Source organism: Anguilla anguilla, chromosome 3, assembly GCF_013347855.1.
Source record: "Anguilla anguilla isolate fAngAng1 chromosome 3, fAngAng1.pri, whole genome shotgun sequence".
NCBI classification, from domain to species: Eukaryota; Metazoa; Chordata; class Actinopteri; order Anguilliformes; family Anguillidae; genus Anguilla; species Anguilla anguilla.
Genome location: NC_049203.1, coordinates 60,393,975 through 60,413,048, shown reverse-complemented (window position 1 = coordinate 60,413,048; position 19,074 = coordinate 60,393,975). Strand labels below are relative to the sequence as shown.

Here is a 19,074-nt window from a genome sequence, read left to right as displayed (position 1 = left end):
ATTGTTATACAAATAAAATAGATTTGATTTGATTGTGATATGTTTTAATGGCAGGAGAAATGGCTTTGGCCCTGGGAGCTTTGGAGTGTGTTTGAGTATTAATGGCAGTGTCTTCTTTGCATTGCAGGATTGCATTGAATACAAAAGCAGGCAAAAGCTTCATTGCATTGATGCACCTATGGGCAGGTGAACAAATTTTCTGTCTCATTTGTTACAACCAAATGAATTGTCCCTGCATATTGCCATTAGAGATATGAACTACAGTAACAAATGGTTATAAGATTTGTGTTTGTTTTCAGCACAGATTTTTTTTTTTTAGAAATTGAATGGGTCCAAGCCACCATAGTTTTATTGATGCTGTTAGAGCAGGGATGTAAAACTCCAGTCCCGGAGGGCAGCAGTGCTCCAGGTTTTTGTGGTTTCCTTTCAATCAGCGGTTAATAGCACAAGGTTTGTGGAGCTTTTAGCTAATCAGTGTCTTAGATTAAGCACTTAAGTGCTGAAACACACTGGAAATAACAGACAACACGTTATTCGAGTCAAAGAAGCACATGACCTCTTATTTTAAATGGATAAACTCCCATTTTTTAAACTGCATGATTGACCTCACCGTCTTTTGTAGTTCTTATATTTACAAATAACCGAGATACTGTTACACGAAATGGTGAAATGACACTAATCAATGAGAAATCATTTAATTTCCTCTTTCTTGCGCGTGAAAGCGCTACAGCTTCTGTATGCCTAAACTAGCCTAGTTGTCATGTAAAGGTCTTCATTCCTGATTCACCAAGTCCAGATATCAGCTGAGATTAACGTGCTGTCTGAGAGGTCAATTAAACAGCTGAGAGATATTATTAAATCAGACAACTGTATCGTGTCAGGAAAGCACTGTTTACCGTTTTCACGACTGCTTGCCAACCCTGCTACAGCCAAAAATCTTGCGGGCAACACAGGTTTCCTTGAGTGTAAAAGAAAATTGATAGCATGTGCATATCCATTGCACAGGTAAGAAACAGCTCGCGATTCCTTGGTGCTTTTCCTTTTTATTGAGTAACAAAATCAGGTTACAGTGTGAGTGGACAGCCGAGTCGGAGCTAGTTTGGCCTTATGCTAGTTTATGTGAGTAATATAACTGGAGATGAAGTTGGAATGTGTGAAGTGTGGCAAACAGTTCTAACGTAAACGCTATGTAAACGAATGTGTAATAAAAGTGCATATACGTTTAAATAATAAGTAATATAAGTAAATAATAATTCTAAAACAATTCTAATAGTTAGAAGTAATAATAATAATAAATTAGAATTATATTTATTAACAACTACAACAACAATAATAAGCACACTTTTACTTATTGTTATCATAGCCACAACTAGACCTACGACAAAATAATAATAATAATAATAATAATAATAATAATAATAATAATACGTTTGTGGTTGTTCAACAATTATTGTAAAAAAATGGCAACTGGCTTTCTCTAGTCTTTTGCATTTGTGACCGCATCTGACTATTAAATCCGTGTCCTTCAGATTCTCATTTGTGGGCCAAGACATTTCCAGAAATATGCTTTATCACTTGAGGAGCGATTAAATATCATCACATGTTACCCTGTGAAAATAACGGAAGAACGCATTATTAGGTTCACTTGGGATATATTTCAACCTCAGTTGATGTTGACGAAATTGTATTTTCAAAGTTTTGAAAACGTTATGTTTTCTGTTCTGTTTTATTGTACCACATCCTAGGCCCTGTATCTTTACCAACTTGTAAAATTTTCTGATTGTAGCCTATATAAAATAATTCGATGGCCGTGACATAAATGTTTGCCTTTCTGAAAGGAAACAATTAAAATATATATAATTGGAAGAAAACTGTATGCTTTAATCAGAAGCTTCAACTACGGAATAAGATTATTCTCTGTCACCCTGTTTGGTTTTTAACCGTTTTACAAGACTAAGGATTCAATAGGATTGCATGGTTTGTGATGTTAAGTGACGGATGATGTTATCTTCGGTTAAGTCAAATTATTTAAAATTAGATTTTTGAGTCAGTCCGGGCTGAACTGTTCCAAACGGTCTTGATTTTTTTACTGACAGAAGTGTGTTTCTATGATTTCCTTCCTATTAATGGCACGTGAATATCATTATACCTGTCTAGAAAAGAGCGGGGAAGCAACCATTCAGTCCGATACAATAGGAATAGCAGACCGTGCTTAAATCGCATCTTCATTTGCATTACGGGTCCAAACATCATGCAAATCCTAATGAGATTGTCTCCTTTGTCGTCGTAATTGAAAAATCATTTTGTGTTAATTACTGCTACTGAATGGCCTTCCGTAGTCACTGGGTAGAGACAAAATAAGTTATTGATTCCAGGAACTCTAATGCAGATGGGCATTTAACATAACATTTAATAGTTATTATAATAGTTAATATAAACGTATGAAGCGTTTTTAAATCATGTTGTGGTTTTTTCATATACGTACACAATAACATATTTTAGTCAAAGAAAATAGTTCTATTTTACATAGAAAGAAAAAGATCAAGTCAAGCGTTAATTATGGATTATTATTATTATCCAGTGTGCCAGGCCATGGAGATGGGTCTCGTGTGGAAATTGTTTCTAGTGTCTGAGAAATTATTGCATTCCAATGGCTTTATATGCAGGTATATAAAATCTCGTCAGTTATTCCTTCGTTGGCATTACTATTTCACACTCACTTATTACCATCCGAAGTTACTTTCACTAGTCACATGTTTTTCTAAACAAAACTGAGAAATTCTATCACACAAACCCCCATTCACCATTCGTACTTGTGGACCCGTGCGCGCGCTCAAATTGTACTTTGCTGCAGTGTCTTGTCGCACGTGTGTGCGGAAATATAATTGATTGTGCTATTTTTTCTTTTCAAAAATCCTTTAAAGCATTGAATGCAATATGTTTCTTGTTACACATAATATTAACAATATTCTATTGCAGTTCGTTAACAGTTAAAGTATCCTGTTTTTTACGGTTGATTATCAATTATCATTCTGACAATAAATTATCATAGTTCAAATAACCACGGGTATATTTTACTTTCATATTAGTTTGGTGTCATGGAAATTAATTTGAATCATCTTGACTGTTACGCACCCGTTATACCTTCTTAAGCGCTGTATCGCATGAGTATTGCAGTTATATTATTAACGACCACGTTAATTTCCGTATGTTTTTCCTGATGACAATGATAATGAGTCTATGATTACAACTCACGCTTAGGAATGACTAAGTAGCCAATGCCATTTTGCTTTTTAATTCGAAGTTTAAACTAATTATTAATTGTGCTTAATTCACCTATCATTTATGATCTGGGGGTGTGAGAGCATGCTCATGGGCTGTCGCTGTCCATTGCTTATAGGTGCATTATTTTTTTTAAAAACGTGACTTCTTGAACTTGTTGTATTGAAAAAGTTATACTGTAGCTTAATATTGTAAAATATTGTTCCGTGCCTATTTATGTATGTGTGTGTGTGGGTGTGTGTGTGTGAGAGAGAGAGATGCTTAGAAAAAAACACTATATACACTATTTTTTACAACTGTTAATGTAGTTTTACTCAAAGTAACTGATAATTCCACGTCAATTAATCTATTACAGTAGGCTATATATTTGTAGCCCATGCAACTGCGACCCCATCTGTGTTGTTATAGGAGTGCTGCAACAATTTAACCGATTTTAACATATTATATCTCTTTAAAACTACTTTGGATCCCGGAGCAAAAAAAATCTTAAACTTCTATACAGTCTACGGAGAAACCACACCTAGCACTGAAAGACCCCGGGGCAAGAAACTAAGCTTTGCTGGTGGTCCTCTCCTTCAGCTATCAGTAATTAGGAAACTCTCCGCAACAATGCTCATTACCGAACTCCGGGGTAGCTACCAGTTTTTCTTTTCCCGCTGTCGGGTCTATTTTCATAAGGAGATTACAACTGGATCAGCCCCTCGGGTCTATTCCGATAAACAAATCACCGGTCATACACTGAATTAGTTTGAATTAGACGGCTACTAATTGGAAGTTTATAGAGTACGTCCTTGGTTCTGTTCACAGCGGGCAACTTCTGACGCCGAGCTATTTAGTTGTAGGCTACACTTAGCAATAACCTACATTCAGGTGTGTGTCACTTAGAGCCAAACAATGGTCTAAAGAAACAGCCTTAAATCGCAGTGTTTACTTAAAATTGCAATGACTTGAATTTTATAGACTGTGTGACATTGTTTCATATTTGTTTTTATGTTCCGATATGGTAAACGTAGCTACTGCTTAGTTCATGATAAATGTGACTGTATCTATTTTCGGAAGATGCCAATGATGTCAGTCGTTTAATTCTCATACTACTGCATTGTTTGATATAGTGTAGCCTACCTGCACTTTTACCCCATGACAGAACGTACAGTCCCTGGTGTGATGCATAGGCCATTGAAGTAACCGGAGAAATGAAAGTCATCGAGTCCAGTACTTTATTTGATGATACATTCAACTAACCCTTTTCCATTGTATAAGCAACCATGGTAACTTGCGAAATTCTGTTCTATAATCATGAGAGCAGGGATGTGCAAAGATAACGTAGCATTATACTACTACGTGGTCTAAATCTGACAAAAAATGCATAAAATAAAACCCAATTTAATTTAATTTTGGAAAGATTGAACGTGCAGGTCGGAATATTCCACAGAAACTGCTGACGAAACCGCTTAACATTGACATATTGAGCCATTTAAACAGTTCACACTCTCTGTGGCTAAATGAGTGGTGTTGATGGACACCAATATATTTTCGATAGGCGGTGTGCTGTAATCATTAGCAAGTGAAAGGGTATGCCTGTGGTGAAAATCGCCAACCATAAAATCAACGGCTGCACAGTAGCAGTCAGTTTCGAGCCTTTTTCACGAAACACATGTTAATCCAGGGCTCCCGACAGGTAGCTAGTTAATAACAATTAGCACTGCTTTGTGACCGTAAGTACGAGGCCTTCTCGTACGGAGCGGTTGTTTGGCGGACAGAAAACACCGTTTACAAACAATTCAGATGCAGTTAATTCTATGACAAATATAAAACACGTTTTATATGTGTACACATAAAATACATGTTGGGCCAGCATGTACCACCACGGTGGTACAAAGTTCTTGGAATATTATACCCGCCTCTTTTACCACAAGATGGCGATAATGTATTATTTTCCCCCCACTTAACCAGTGTCGTATTGCATTTTTGAGAATCCCCAAGCTTATCGGGTGACATTCAGTCTCCTATTTCCAGTCTAAATAATGGAGTATGAATCATGCACTCGATGAAAATGAAATTGTTTTTCAATGTTTTTGGAAATGAACATAATCATATTCATCTTTAGTATTTAAAGATAAATTAAGTCTCAAATGTCAGTCTGGATTTGGAAGTTAAAACCTGATTATTTCTTCCAAACATATAAGTCGTTTTTTTTTAATGCTAAGATTTAGGCTGTGGGATTTGGGCGTTCTGTGGATAATCGTATTACTTTGTTATGTAGTATAAAAGCCAGAATTGTCCTTATTTTTCAGGATTTCCAGTATTATTGAAGTGGGATAGATTGATGAGATTTTGTAAAAGGATAGATGAGACTTCTGTTTTGAGCCGGGGCCTTCTGATACTTTTCTATTTGATACTAGATCACGTGAAAATAGTCGGCGACTCTCATATGAAATTAACGCCGTGAAATAGTCTACAATCGTAGGCTTTTTTATTAATAAATTAGAATTAAAACGTTTTTGTGGGATTTTTAAAGTATGTTTTAACTGCAGCAGGCTACCTGCTGTACATCGCTCCCTAGCTTTAGTTTCAAAGGCAACTTGTTAACGATTCTCTCGTAATTATGCTTCTGTAACGTTCTCATGTGCCATTAAAAACAATTTATTTCAGCGTTTCGCAGCGTAGTCTCGGACTTTATTGCAATGTTTTTCAGTCTTTTAGCAATTTGCACCCAAGACAACGCTTGTTATCCAACTCTTCCGTTTGGATGGTAGATCGAAAGGCGCGCTGTGATTGGTTGGGATAGAGCTCATTGTTATGATGTCAATCCTAATCACATGGCAAGGCCACTATTAACAGCTGAGGTTGGCGGACAAGTTTGCAGAGTTCTGTTCCAGAGCAGAGCGAGATAAAAGCAGAGCTGGCAAGCGGACACAAACAAGAACTGGGCATATAACTACCAAAGTGTTAAGGCGAAAGAAGAAACTTAAAACGCTTATATTCGACTTGGGCACGACTACTACCTCCCCGTTTAATGTTTTCACTTTTGTTTTAATTTTTCTTGTCTTGTGGATCGCTGAATACTTAAAAGCCGTCTGAATGTATAACATGATGGAAACAGAAATAAAAAGCCCGCACCCGCAGTCCAATACGGGCTCGGTGGCGGGCGCCAAAAACAACAACAGTGCCAACGACCAGGACCGAGTAAAGCGTCCCATGAATGCGTTCATGGTGTGGTCCCGGGGCCAACGGAGAAAGATGGCTCAGGAGAATCCCAAGATGCACAACTCGGAGATCAGCAAGCGCCTGGGTGCTGACTGGAAGCTGCTGACGGACGCAGAGAAGCGACCCTTCATTGACGAGGCCAAGCGTCTGCGAGCCATGCACATGAAGGAACATCCGGATTATAAATACCGACCACGCAGAAAGACCAAGCCCTTGCTCAAGAAAGACAAGTACTCTTTGCCCGGAGGACTCTTGGCGCCAGGTGCCACCACTGTCAACAACGGTGTCTCGGTTGGACAGCGGATGGACAGTTATGCGCACATGAATGGATGGACCAGCAGTGCCTACTCTCTTATGCAGGACCAGCTGGGCTACTCACAGCATCCCAGCATGAACAGTCAGCAGATCCAGCAGATGCACCGCTATGAGATGGCCGGGCTCCAGTACCCCATGATGTCTACTGCCCAAACCTACATGAACGCCGCGTCCACGTATAGCATGTCCCCAACCTACACACAGCAGACCACCAGCGCGATGGGCTTGGGTAGCATGGCGTCTGTGTGCAAGACCGAACCGAGCTCACCACCCCCGGCCATTACATCGCACTCCCAAAGAGCGTGTTTGGGGGACCTGAGGGATATGATAAGCATGTATCTGCCTCCCGGGGGTGACGGCACGGATCACTCCACTCTGCAAACGAGTCGGTTACACAGCGTGCACCAGCACTACCAGAGTGCTGGGACTGGCGTAAACGGAACGCTACCCCTCACTCACATTTGAAAAGACATTTCAACTTTTAAGTACTTGGGATACTTGAACACTTTGAACTCTTTGCAAAACAACGAAGGTTTCGATCATTTTTATTTTAATAAGGAAGTTTCGATCATTTTTATTTTAATAATTGCGATTTTTCATCTCAAGTTGAGCGGTCCGTTTGTCAATCGTTTAAAAACGACATCTTCTGGACAGGGACTCAATATTTAGCCCGACGTACTTATTTGTATTGCAAAGAGGCTTTTATCTTGAGCATTTAAGCAATCATTTGATCTAGAAGAATGGGACTTCAACAAAAAATGCCATCCTATTTTCTGACAACGAAAATGGCATGTTGCTTCTTCAGGAGGCTTTTTCAGTAATCCGAGAGGGAAATACACTCACACGTAAATGTTTACACTTCATTTGTAGAATATCAGTTTGCCCGCATGTCCAACTCTGTGTAGAATTTATTTTTTATTTTCATGAACTAGTTTTAATTAAACGAATGACTGTGCTGGTCGCAAGCGCAAGTTTATTTATAGTAAGTTGTGTCTACTTTCTTTATGAAGCTTGTGAACCTCTGTCTTGTTGAAATGTTCCATTTTGTGTCATGAGTTTTTCTCTGCGGTATGTTTTGACGGTATCAGGTTAACCCATATCACGGGCGGAGAGATTTATTTAAACTGTTTCTGCGCAGTTTAAGACCATTCTTTATTCTAAAATGATGAATAAATTTGTACAAAATATAAAGACTGGTTATTGTACCCACGTGCGTCTTTTGCCCCGATGTTCTCTTGTGGCGTATCTGAGTCACGTTCATGTGTAGCCAAACAGAACCTTTTCCAGAAATGTTCTGCTTGGTGAGAGAAACAGACAGCTCATTCGGATTGGCAGAAATAATAGATTTAAAATGAACAAAGCGTCAAATTGAAAAGCAAAATGATTATCTTTGGCGATGTGTCAAATGAAGTGTGAGGAATGGCAATTTACACACCCTGTGAGTTTTAATCTTGTGTAACTTTGATATAGGGTTCGTCACAGGCTTCCATTTTAGAATTATTATTAAAAAGCCGATCAAATATTTAACATCCTGTGATTGCTATACTGAATAATTATATAGATTCCATCACATTTTAGTTGTATGATTTAGGCTACTTCTCTAATATCCAAATTTCCAAAGCAGCAACCGCATTACAGCACGTATGAAATTGTTTCTATAATATTAAAAATGATATTAAAACATTGGTGCTCAGATGATATTTAAAGCAGTAAGACGAACAAGCCTCTCTCACATGGAATTAATCTTTCTGGTTGTACGTGTCTGGCGGGAAGTTGTTAGAAACAGGAAAGCGTTTTATAAATATGCAGTGTATATGCAATTATTACATCTCCTCCAGGAAAAGCTTTAAACTTTCGATTTAGTGGTAGTTCTGAGTAAGAGTCTTGACTGCAGTATTGTTAGGGCACGATAACATGAATCACTAAACAATAGAGTACTCATCACGAATTGTTTAGGAAGTGCCTCGAGGAAAACATAATATATATAGAAATATGGTTGCGCCTGCCCCACAAGTTAAATCAAGCAACGTGATTTGACAGGTAACTCTGGACGGTATTTTTGGTATGGGGACCCTGAACATATTTGAACACCTATGTCAGGATTGTCGGCTTTCTCAATGTTTTATACTAACCCCCAGTTCTACAAAATAAAATTTGACAGAAAAAACTTTTTAAAAAGGTTTGCTGAATATTTACATGTCCATTGTCCACGTTTTGGACCGCCGTTATATAGGTTAAATAATTTCAAACTAAATTATAATAATAAATAAACAGCCCTCCGCAAATCTTTTAGGTTTCCTTCATTCTGAAGGCTCTGAAAATGATGAGCCAACCGTATCCTCATATTTACATAAATATGATCATAGATATTTGCGGTCTCCTGCCAGTTATCGATTTACTGTGATTTTATATTTGGAGAATGTGCAAAATGTACGGTCGCGGAGCGCCCCAACATTTGTTATACATCTGTTATACATTCACAATCCCCAATTTCGCTGGTATTTGAGGAATATAATCTAGGACTGTTGTAGCATTAATTATGGAATTGAACTGTCAAAAATAAATAAATGAAGCGCGGAGCAAAGATTTGAAATATATACAGATGCTGAGTGGTTAATTTTTACTTGGCCAGTTAATTTAATTAGTTCACAAATTGAAACATTCGATACTGAATGTTTAGAGGAGGCCAAGTAGTCGGATTGCGCACGCCTGCTTCTGGTTTTAAAAGTTATGTTCAGAAATGAAACGCTACATTACATTATAATGCATTACATTACAGACTCTTATCCAGAGCGGCGTGCAGAAGTGGAGAAACAGAATATACCAAAGGAGTGTATTTATAATTTCTTGATGTAACCTAGTTCATTAGGACAGGACTAGGCTATAGGTTACTGGCGTGCCAAAATTGTATTTATTAAAAGCATAAAAGTTTAAAAATATGTATCTATCCACTGTTAACCACAATTTAAGACTATGGATCGAAACTTATGGACCAAGGGTCACAACATAACATATAGTATATGTCAATTTCTAATGCCCAATTTATAAAGCATTTGTGGTTTATGGTCAATCATGATGATTACCAGTTCTTTATGAGATGTGCATAGTCTCAGGAGCCACTGCAAAGCACCCTGGGATGTATCACCAAGACAGCAGGAGATCGGAGCTTTCGTTCGTCCAACGCTCCTTCCCACACTCTCTTAGTGTTTAATACAGCTCTCTACACACAACCAGGATTATCCCTGTGCACCTTTTTTGGGGTGGGTGGGGGCGGGGGTGAGATTATCTTAACCTCCCTGCATTCACTGATGAGGGTCTTAAGTCATTCCACAGCTCTAGAAGCCACCCATCTCCCGAGTCACCCTGTGAGTAACTTTTTCCCCGTCAAAGAAGCTTTGAGTCTGTGGTCCAAACCATTCCAGAGCTATTTGTAATTAGTAGTTTAAATGTGCGCCATTTCTTTGTATTTTATTGAAATATAGTGTTTCCGATGGTAAGTGCTTGATTTGTAATTGTCAGCTGCACTGTTTTTGAAAATTTGTATTGCATTTGTGGATATCAAATTTCTATTCGTTACCTCACGAGCACCTGGATCCCTACTGTCAAATAAATACGCGTGATGTGAAGGTAAGGCTATCTAGACGAGAGGCATAGCTTACTGGGGCTCTGGGGATGTAAATGCCAAATTAATATATTCTGCTGCTTCACAGTGCAAGCAGACTATAAAAGAGTAAGGCATCCCTATTCCAACCTTTGATTGGTAACTCTGCTGTCACACTGTGGACATCAATTTTTCAATTTATGTTAGGTGTATCCACACATTTTACCACATATCAGAGGAAACTAATAAACCTCCACAATGGCCTGGTACTATTTGTAGCATTTAGTCATACTTCTTTTGTCTCCACCCACCACCACAGGTATACATACACGCATACATAAAAATGCGCACGTACATACACATGCACACACATACATCAAACACACACAAACAAACACGCATGCACATGTGCATACGCATAAATGCTCATACAACAAACACACACACACACACACACACACACATACAGACATACACATGCACGCACTTACAACAAACACAGAAACACGGACGTGGACCCAAACACATACATCAAACACACACACACACATACATAAACGCACAAACATGCACACACACATACATGCACATATATCAAACACACAAACACACACACATATACATACGTACACATGCACACACTTACAACAAACACACACACACACAGGCACGGACCCACACACACATACACATGCATGCACTTACAACAAACACACACACACACACACACACACACACCCACACACAAACGCACAGGGCCTCACCCTGGTCACACGAACCACAATGGCCTCTCAGCAAGTGTGGGCACATCTCTGTTTTCATCTGTGTCTGACCTCACTGCCTGTTTGTTCAACCCCTCTGCAAAGTGCATCACTCACAGCCCTGTGGAACCGCTGTGAGCACAGCCTGCCCCTCTGCCTGTGTGCAGTCTGCATAGCTTACGTGTGCGGTGTGCGGCGTGCCTGTTAATCTGTGTGACTGATTGAGCTGATGCTCATCAACTGCCACGAGGTTTGCCAACTGCCATCATTGGTTTTGGAGTACACTCCCATTTAGGAAAAGGATATTTTTGGATTCGGTTGCAAATTAAAAACCTGTTTTTACCGAAAGCAGAAGCCAATCGGTCAAGGCAGTAGAGTAGCAGAGTTTAACTTTAACTTTAACTTTAACAATGTTTTTTTCTTTCTTTCGAGTTTTGTAAGCATGCCAAAGGTATCTAATTTTTGTTGTTTTGGCTCTGGTCTCTAGCACATTGGTTCTGAAATACAACAATGAGGTTAAAGTGCAGACATGTTAGCATTAATATGATGGTATTCACGTCCACATTGGGTGATATGTGTAGGAATTACAGAAATTTTTAATGCATAGTCCCCAATTTTATGGGAGCAAAGGTAATTTGAGTCTGTTGCTGTCGTCTCTCAACATGAGGACCAAATAAGTGTCAATGCCAGTAAAGCAGGCCATTATGAGCCTGAAAATTCTAAATAAACTAATAAATCAAAATATTGGCTCGGTCAAAATCAACTGTTTACTACATTATTACAAAGCAAGAATGCACTGGTGAGCTCAGCAACAGCAAACAACCTGGTAGTCTTATGGACATATGAGACCAGCATTAACCTGCACCAAAGTGAAGGGAAGAGGAAAGTGTAGAGAAAGAAAGGAACAGCTTGTGATCCAAAGCACCCCCTCCCTCATCTGTGAAACATGGTGGTACTGTTATGGCACGGGTGTGTATGGTTGCCACTGGAACTGGCTCACTTGTCTTCATTCGTGACTGCTTACGGCGGCAGCATTACGAATTCTGAAGTGTACAGAAACGTCTGCTCAGATCCAACCAAATGCCTCAAAACTCATTGGACGGTGCTTCGCCTCACAGCAGGACAGTGACCCCAAACACACTGCTAAAGCAACCAATTCAATCACCTGTCCTGAATCCAAGTGAACATGCGTGTTCACTCGCTAATGACAAGGCTGGAGGCCCCAGAAACAAACAAGAACTGAAGATGACTGCAGTACAGGCCTGGCAGAGCGTCAGCTGGCGCGTGGTGCTGTCTATGCAGTCGCAGACTGCAGGCAGTCATTGAATGCAAATGATTTGCAGCCTAGTGCTAAATCTGATGGCTATTTCAGATCGTATTCGTTTGTCCAATTACTTTTGCTCCCTTGTAATGGAGGGCTGTGTATACAAACGGCTGGCATTCCTGCACAGATCGCCCAGTGTGGATTTAAATACCCTCAAATTCAATCTGACAGTCTGCACTTACGTGTCACGTCCGTTGTTTTATCTAAAATCCAATGTGCTGGAGTACAGAGCCAAAACAACAAAAATTGTGCCACTGTCCCAATGCTTTCATATTTAACCGTATGATCTCTTTGTAAGGCAGCATACTGAAATGTCCACGCTTCACCGTGTGACTAAAAATAATTTAGCATCAATCAATTAATTTTTTCAGCGTGAACTGTGAACTAGCCGTTTTGATGATTGATCTTTTTTTCCATTCAAGAAACGTTCCTGAAAATTTCTGAACTGGGCAAGCACGCTAGCCAAATGTTTTCAACTGAACACGAGTGGACAGGCTCACGGTGTGTGTGTGTGTGTGTTGGGGGGGGGGGTAAGTTCAGCTCTGCCCGGTGGTGCAAGATTGGTGTGGGACTCAAAGGCCTGACAGCCGAGTGGGGTGGGGCTAATCTCTCTGAACAGGGGCAGATGTTGTTAACGAGCTCCTCTCTTTTCGTGGGAAAAAGGGATCAAATCCTCACGGGGTCAGGGTTTTGTGCTGACCCACAGAGACTCTTCCATCTCTGTGCTTTTTTAACCCCCCATCCCAGTCCCCCCCAACCCCCCCCCCCCCCCCCCCCCCCCCCCCCCCAATCCACCACCACCACCACCCCTTCAGCAGACAGGTTGGAGAGGCTGGATTATGAGGAAAATGTATTTTAATTTTTTTAAAAGTTATGTCTTATTAGGGGCTGTGAAATTCCGTGAGCAGGAGCCTGCGTCAGCTTGGCTGGCCTGTCGTTCAGATGTCTCGGGTAGATTGCAGTCGTGTTTATATTATCTCAGTGTTGCTCAACCAAAGAATGTTTAGGTGGGAGATGTTTAAATGTCAAAGGTGGTTAGGCTGTGGGTTCGGCTCGAAGGCTCAGGTGTGAAACGCCTTTTTTCACATCAATCTGCAACTGAAATATTTCAAATGAAGTCACGGCAGTGCTGTCAGTTGTAGCAGGTAGACACACACAAGCTCACTGAGCTGGCATGTATAGAAAAGATGCTGAATAGAGAATGTGGATTACTGTCAATGTGTGTTGCCAAGGCAGCAGACCATGAAGTGGCAGAGTCTACAATTTATTATTATTTTTTTTTTACGACTTGAAAGGTGTTGAGCAGCACATCAGCGACACTGTCGGCATTTAGTGAAGACATGGGTCAAACACAGATTTGATACTTTGACTGAATATGCTGGTACAACGCCTGCAGATCTATGGGAACTTTCAAGGAAATATCTCGCTAAACCACAATGTACATTCATACGAAGAACATAAAGATTTTTGCTCTGAATATTGGTGAAAAGAGAAGCGTATTTAAGGAGTAAAAATGTGTATTTTTTAAGTGTTTCAAATATGGTGCTTCACCCAGGTCTGATTGTGAGCCCTGACAATGCTCCTTTTTTCTTGTTGTTGTTGGTTTGAGCATGCTCAGTGTGTGGGGTCTGGGGAAGGTGGGCAGGTGACCCCAGCAGTCCAGGTCTCAGGTAGATTTAGGACTGATTTGACGGCCTGCTTCACATATCATGTTGTTCAGTTGTTGAAAGGTTCGACTTGACCTCTCTCGTCAGAGTGCCTGTTGTGCGCTACACCTGTGCTCAACATCGGGAGGACATCCCTGGCTGTTACTCAGCTGCAGAACGCAAAGGAAATTTACTTTGTCATCCCCAATCCTGACTCCCACGAATATAATTCTTAAGTAAAGAAGCTGAAAGGTATGACGTTAAGCCTTCAAACTAATGTTAATTGTCAGTAACATAAAACATTGTTTTTTAAATTAATGCATCAATACTTTTTAATTGGTCTCGTAACTGCCCCTTTGATCTTTGGGACAATAAACGGTGTATTTCCAGCATATAATAGTAGTAGTAGTATAATAGTAGTAGTATAAACAATAATAGTATACCTGAATATAGGACAACGTATGGAGACTTTCCTCTGATTGTACAGTGGGCCAAAAAATAAATAGTTGAGGTCTGCGGGGGAACTCAGCTGAAGCCAAAGGGATTGGTCAGGAGGTAACTGTTCAGGCACAGCGATTCAAAATGTGACAGCATGAAAAAAAAAGAAAAAAAAAACATTCTCTCGTTTGGTCAGGGATTTACTGAGAATTTCTCTGCAATGCTAGAGTCGTCAGTTATATCTTCTGAAAAGCCAGCCATATTTCTTTTACCATGCCAAGTGTGTATCCACAAGAAAACCTGAAAAATGTGTTTTGGGGTTTACTGTAGCATGAAACTATTTTAAATTTAAAAAAAAAAAAACTTTAGGGATATTATCTGTTTAATAAGTTGGTATTGATAAAATCATTCTGATTAGATTTTTTAACTGTTTTACCAGCTCTACGGAGGAACTGTATTTGCTTTTAGGAATTTTTTGTGTGGGAGGCTCATTATACGCACTAAATGACGCACAGAGAGTTGTGATGGAAACAGGTTTAAGGACATGAGCTTCCAGACCAACCAGTATCGGCAATTATGAAAGATTTCAGTTTAACATCCGAAATTGTGGCTGAATTCTTCTGAGAAGAGTCTCTCTAATCTCCGGCACGCTTTCACTACAAAAATGTGACGACAGTTCTCCTCGAGGTGCATTTTTGCATAAAACACAATCTCCCGTCCTGTGAAAGAATAGCATTTAAGTGGGATGTGGGGCATAAGAACTAGTTCAGACTGAGCGCCACAAGAGCAGAGTGGTAATCGTCATAAAGTGGAGCGCAAACCGGTGGGGGGGACGTGTGGCAGCAGTGGGTCTGGAGCTCATATGTTCAGTGACAGCGATATTGTTGTGTTATTGTTCTGGGACTGTAAAGAGACAAAGCAGACATTGGGTGGGGTGGCGCTGGGGTGGGGGCAGGGGGCGGGGGGGGGTTGTTATGGGGCCAGGGCGAGACAGAGGCGGATTAAGCTTCTCATCTAGGCCACATTTATTGATTAATGTTCACTGGGAGCCGACGAGAAGGTGGCGGTGGCGGTGCCGAGACTCACCCAAACTGCCACTGCCAAAATTTCTGGCGTGTCGTCAGGGATGACGTCTCCCAGGACGTAAATCACATCAATCAAAGCAGGCAGACTCACCACCCTCGCCCCACACCTTGGCTCTCCGGTGTGGCTCTCCTCTTTCGGAAGAGGGTTGAGGGTGTGCGTGCGCGTCTGTTTGTTTTTAACCCTCTCCCCTCCGTGTTCGGCTCGTGAGCCCCCTCCACCCCCGTCCTGATTGGGCGTGTCGCGGGGAGCGCGACGGCGAGGCTGACACGCACCGAGGCTGTGCGGTGGCTGGGTTTTGACTGACTTTGTCACATATTGATTAGATGCCATTTTGCATTATTTGCTGACCCCCCTCCCCAGCGATGTGTCCTGGAGGGTCAGGGATGCTGAGATGAGGTCGTGACAGGCTCGCATGGGGGTGGGGGTGGGGGGGGGGCATGTCTGTGGGCTGTTGAGAGACAGCTCTTGTCTCTCATCCTTCATCACTCTCAGTCCTGTAGCCCCCACGTGCACCTGAGATTTCACACAGTTACGGTCCCATCAACTGCGGGGCAAAGCTGATTTGTCACTCCCTACCACATTCATAAAGCCTCACACTTTCCATACAGTAAGCTCCATAATGCTTGGGACAAAGAAATATTATTTTCTTGATTTAGTTCTCTTCTCCATAATTTTTGATTTGTGGTCAAACAATTAAAATGTGCACATTCTCAGCTTTTATTTAAGGGAATTTGTATACTTTCACCATGTAAAAATTACAGCACTTTTTATACATACTTTTCTCATATGAAACTTGTGTTCAGTTGGATTCAGATCAGGTGAATGATTTGGCCAATCAAGAATTTTCTCATTAGTTGCAATAGCAGTATGTTTGGGATCTTTACCTTGATTTGGGATGAAGCATTGTCCAATTAGTTTAGAGGCATTTGTTTGAACTTCAGCAAATAAGATGTTTCTGTACACTTCAGAATTAATTCTGCTGCTCGTATCAGCAGTTACATCATCACTGAAGACAAGTGAGCCAGTATCTGTGGCTTCAATATATGCCCAAATGTTAACTCCCCATCATCATGTTTCACAGATGAAGGAGGTGTGTTTTGGATCTTGGGCAGTTATTTTTGTCCTCTGTACTTTGCTCTTGCCATCACTCTGATACAAGTGAATCTTGGCCTCATCTGCCCACACAAACTTTTTCTGTGACTCTGCAGGCAGTTTAGGTACTTCTTAGAAAACTGAAACCTGGCCATCCTGTTTTTACGGCTAGCTAGTGCTTTGCATCTTGCACTGTAACCTCTGTAAGTCTTTTTGCTATGTCTTCAGCTGACAGTAGTCGCAGCCACATTGAAACCTGCCTCCTCAAGAGAGTTTCTGACCTGTTGGACAGGTGTTTGTGGTTTTTTCTTCATTATAGTGAGAATTCTTCAGTCGTCAGTGTAGAGGTCTTCCTTGGCCTGCAGGACCTCGGAGATTACTGAGCTCACCAGCACTCTCTTTTTTCTTGTCAACTGTTCCAAACAGTTGATTTAGGGAAACCTAAAGTTTGACCTGTGCCTCTGACTATTTTTTTTATTTATTTCCCAGCTTCATAATGGCTTCTTTGATTGTCATTGGCACAACTCTGATTCTCATGTTGACAAATGCCAATAACAGAATCCAAAAGCATTCAAAAGCCATTCAAAAGCCTAGAATCAGGACTAGAAACTGAAAGCTCACTTATAACTGCACTAAACAAGAAATTTAATGAAACAGAAACACCGTTGAAGCCATTTGTCCCAAACATAAGGGTTTCTTGAAACGGGTGGGAGGAGGTGATGTATAAAAAGTAGTGTTACGTGGTGAAACCAAAATATATAAAAACCCCTTTAACAAAAGTTGTGAAACTTCATTTTCACCACATATGAATTGTTTGATTACAGTGATGTAGAGCTCTTTGTCTTGTGGGTAATTCTGGATGGTTCCATAGCAGTAGTCTGTCATGTTGAAGACTGCCTTGCAAGGCCCAGTTTGACTTTGTTTGTCCAGAAAGAAAGAGTCTAAGCACCAAAATTTAGAAAGTGTCCTTTAATCGTTGGCTCCCTCAGTGTTTATTGATCAGACCTTGTGACCAGTGGGGCCTGCTCTGGTGTGGCAGGCCCCCCTGGGTGCTATGGAAACACCAGCGTGTGCTGCTGGCCTAGTCCAACAGGCCGTTCCAGAACACCCCCCCTAACTCCCCAGCAGGGCCATGCAAAGAGCCTGAGGGAATGTTGCTGGGGCAGTGAACGGGTCGGAGGGGGCAGGACAGGCCAGTGAGGGAGACGTGGAGAGATGCAGGGCTGCTGATAAGGTTAACCCTGTGAACGCCAGAGGCCTGAAGTGCTCGCTGTTTTTATTTAATTGTTCACCTGCCTTGCCATTGGACGACTGTGTTTTGTACAACAGAGTTTCTTAAACGATGGGTCAGGTCCCAAAATAGGTTGTGGAAGTGTATGAGGTGGGTCCCGTAATGAGTCTATAGTCCAATAGGCCATGGTAGTATCTGTATTTGATGGGTGCCTGAAAGGTACTAAATTTCGAATTTGGGTCCCGATACTGGTAAGTATTTCTAATTTGAGTCCCTGATATTAAAACGTTTAAGAGCCAGTGATGTAGAGCTTTCCAAAGGCAGAAGTCTTGTAAGCTGATTTTTTGTGGTTTCTACACTGACGAGCAGAAATGTCCTCATAAACATACTGCGAAATAGGATTTTGTCAAATAAATTAGGATATTTTAATACTGTTAAAATGTGAGGAAGAGGTAAAGGAAGCGGGTGTTTTTTTATGTTACCAAACATTGCCTCACAGTCTCAAATAGAGTTCCTGTCATTGTCTACTTGGAGTATGTCTGTAATAACAGTGGATTCTCAAGAAAAGTCTGTCCATTTAATATGTGCGGTTTGGTCTTCATTTGGAACAACCCCCTGGCCCCTTTCATACCCCCCCCCCCCCACCCATCCTAAATTTCACACCCTGGGCGCATAACCGTGCCTGATCTCCACACATCAACCTGCCCAGGGGGTCTGCCGGGCTTTAGTGCCGAGCTGTGACTCCAATCAGGGCCAATGGCGGGCTTCTTTGTCATGCTAACAGGAATGGGCTCTTGTATCTCATTCAACCACCCCCCCCTCCACCCCCCGAACTCCCGCTCTCTGTCTTTCCCTCGCTTTCTCCCACTCTCTCTTCTTCGGCCTCCTCCATTCTCTCTCCCTGTCCCTTCTTCTCCTTCATTCTCCCTCTTAACTGATTCCATCATTACTCCTCACACAGTCTCTCACTCCCCTCTCATCCCTCTCTTTCTCTTTTTTCCTCCTGCCTCCCTGCACACACTCTCTCTCTCTCTCTCACTCTCTCTCAAGTCCAAGTAAATCCGCTGAAAAAAAAAAACCTCCTCCTCCTG

The 19,074-nt window shown here is 41.1% G+C and overlaps 2 protein-coding genes across 13 annotated transcripts in view; both read left to right on the top strand.

The window, feature by feature from the left end:
* The window catches only part of LOC118223945, a 60,474-nt gene that overhangs the window by 5,115 nt on the left and 36,285 nt on the right, over positions 1–19,074 (top strand). Inside the window, exon 1 of one of the 12 annotated variants that reach the window (XR_004764528.1) lies at positions 740–1,005. The exons of 10 other annotated variants lie outside the window; for them this stretch is intronic. Coding sequence is in view for 1 of the 2 variants with exons in the window: in XM_035411048.1 (XP_035266939.1) it covers positions 985–1,005 (21 nt within the window). In the remaining variant the exon portion in view is untranslated. Of the gene's footprint in view, positions 1–739; positions 1,006–19,074 lie in introns of those variants that run through there. One more of the 12 variants, XM_035411048.1, reaches the window with a different exon arrangement.
* Positions 6,111–8,013, top strand: sox3 (SRY-box transcription factor 3). Its single transcript, XM_035411044.1, has one exon. The coding sequence runs from the start codon at positions 6,364–6,366 to the stop codon at positions 7,267–7,269; it is 906 nt and encodes a 301-aa protein (XP_035266935.1). The 5' UTR covers positions 6,111–6,363; the 3' UTR covers positions 7,270–8,013.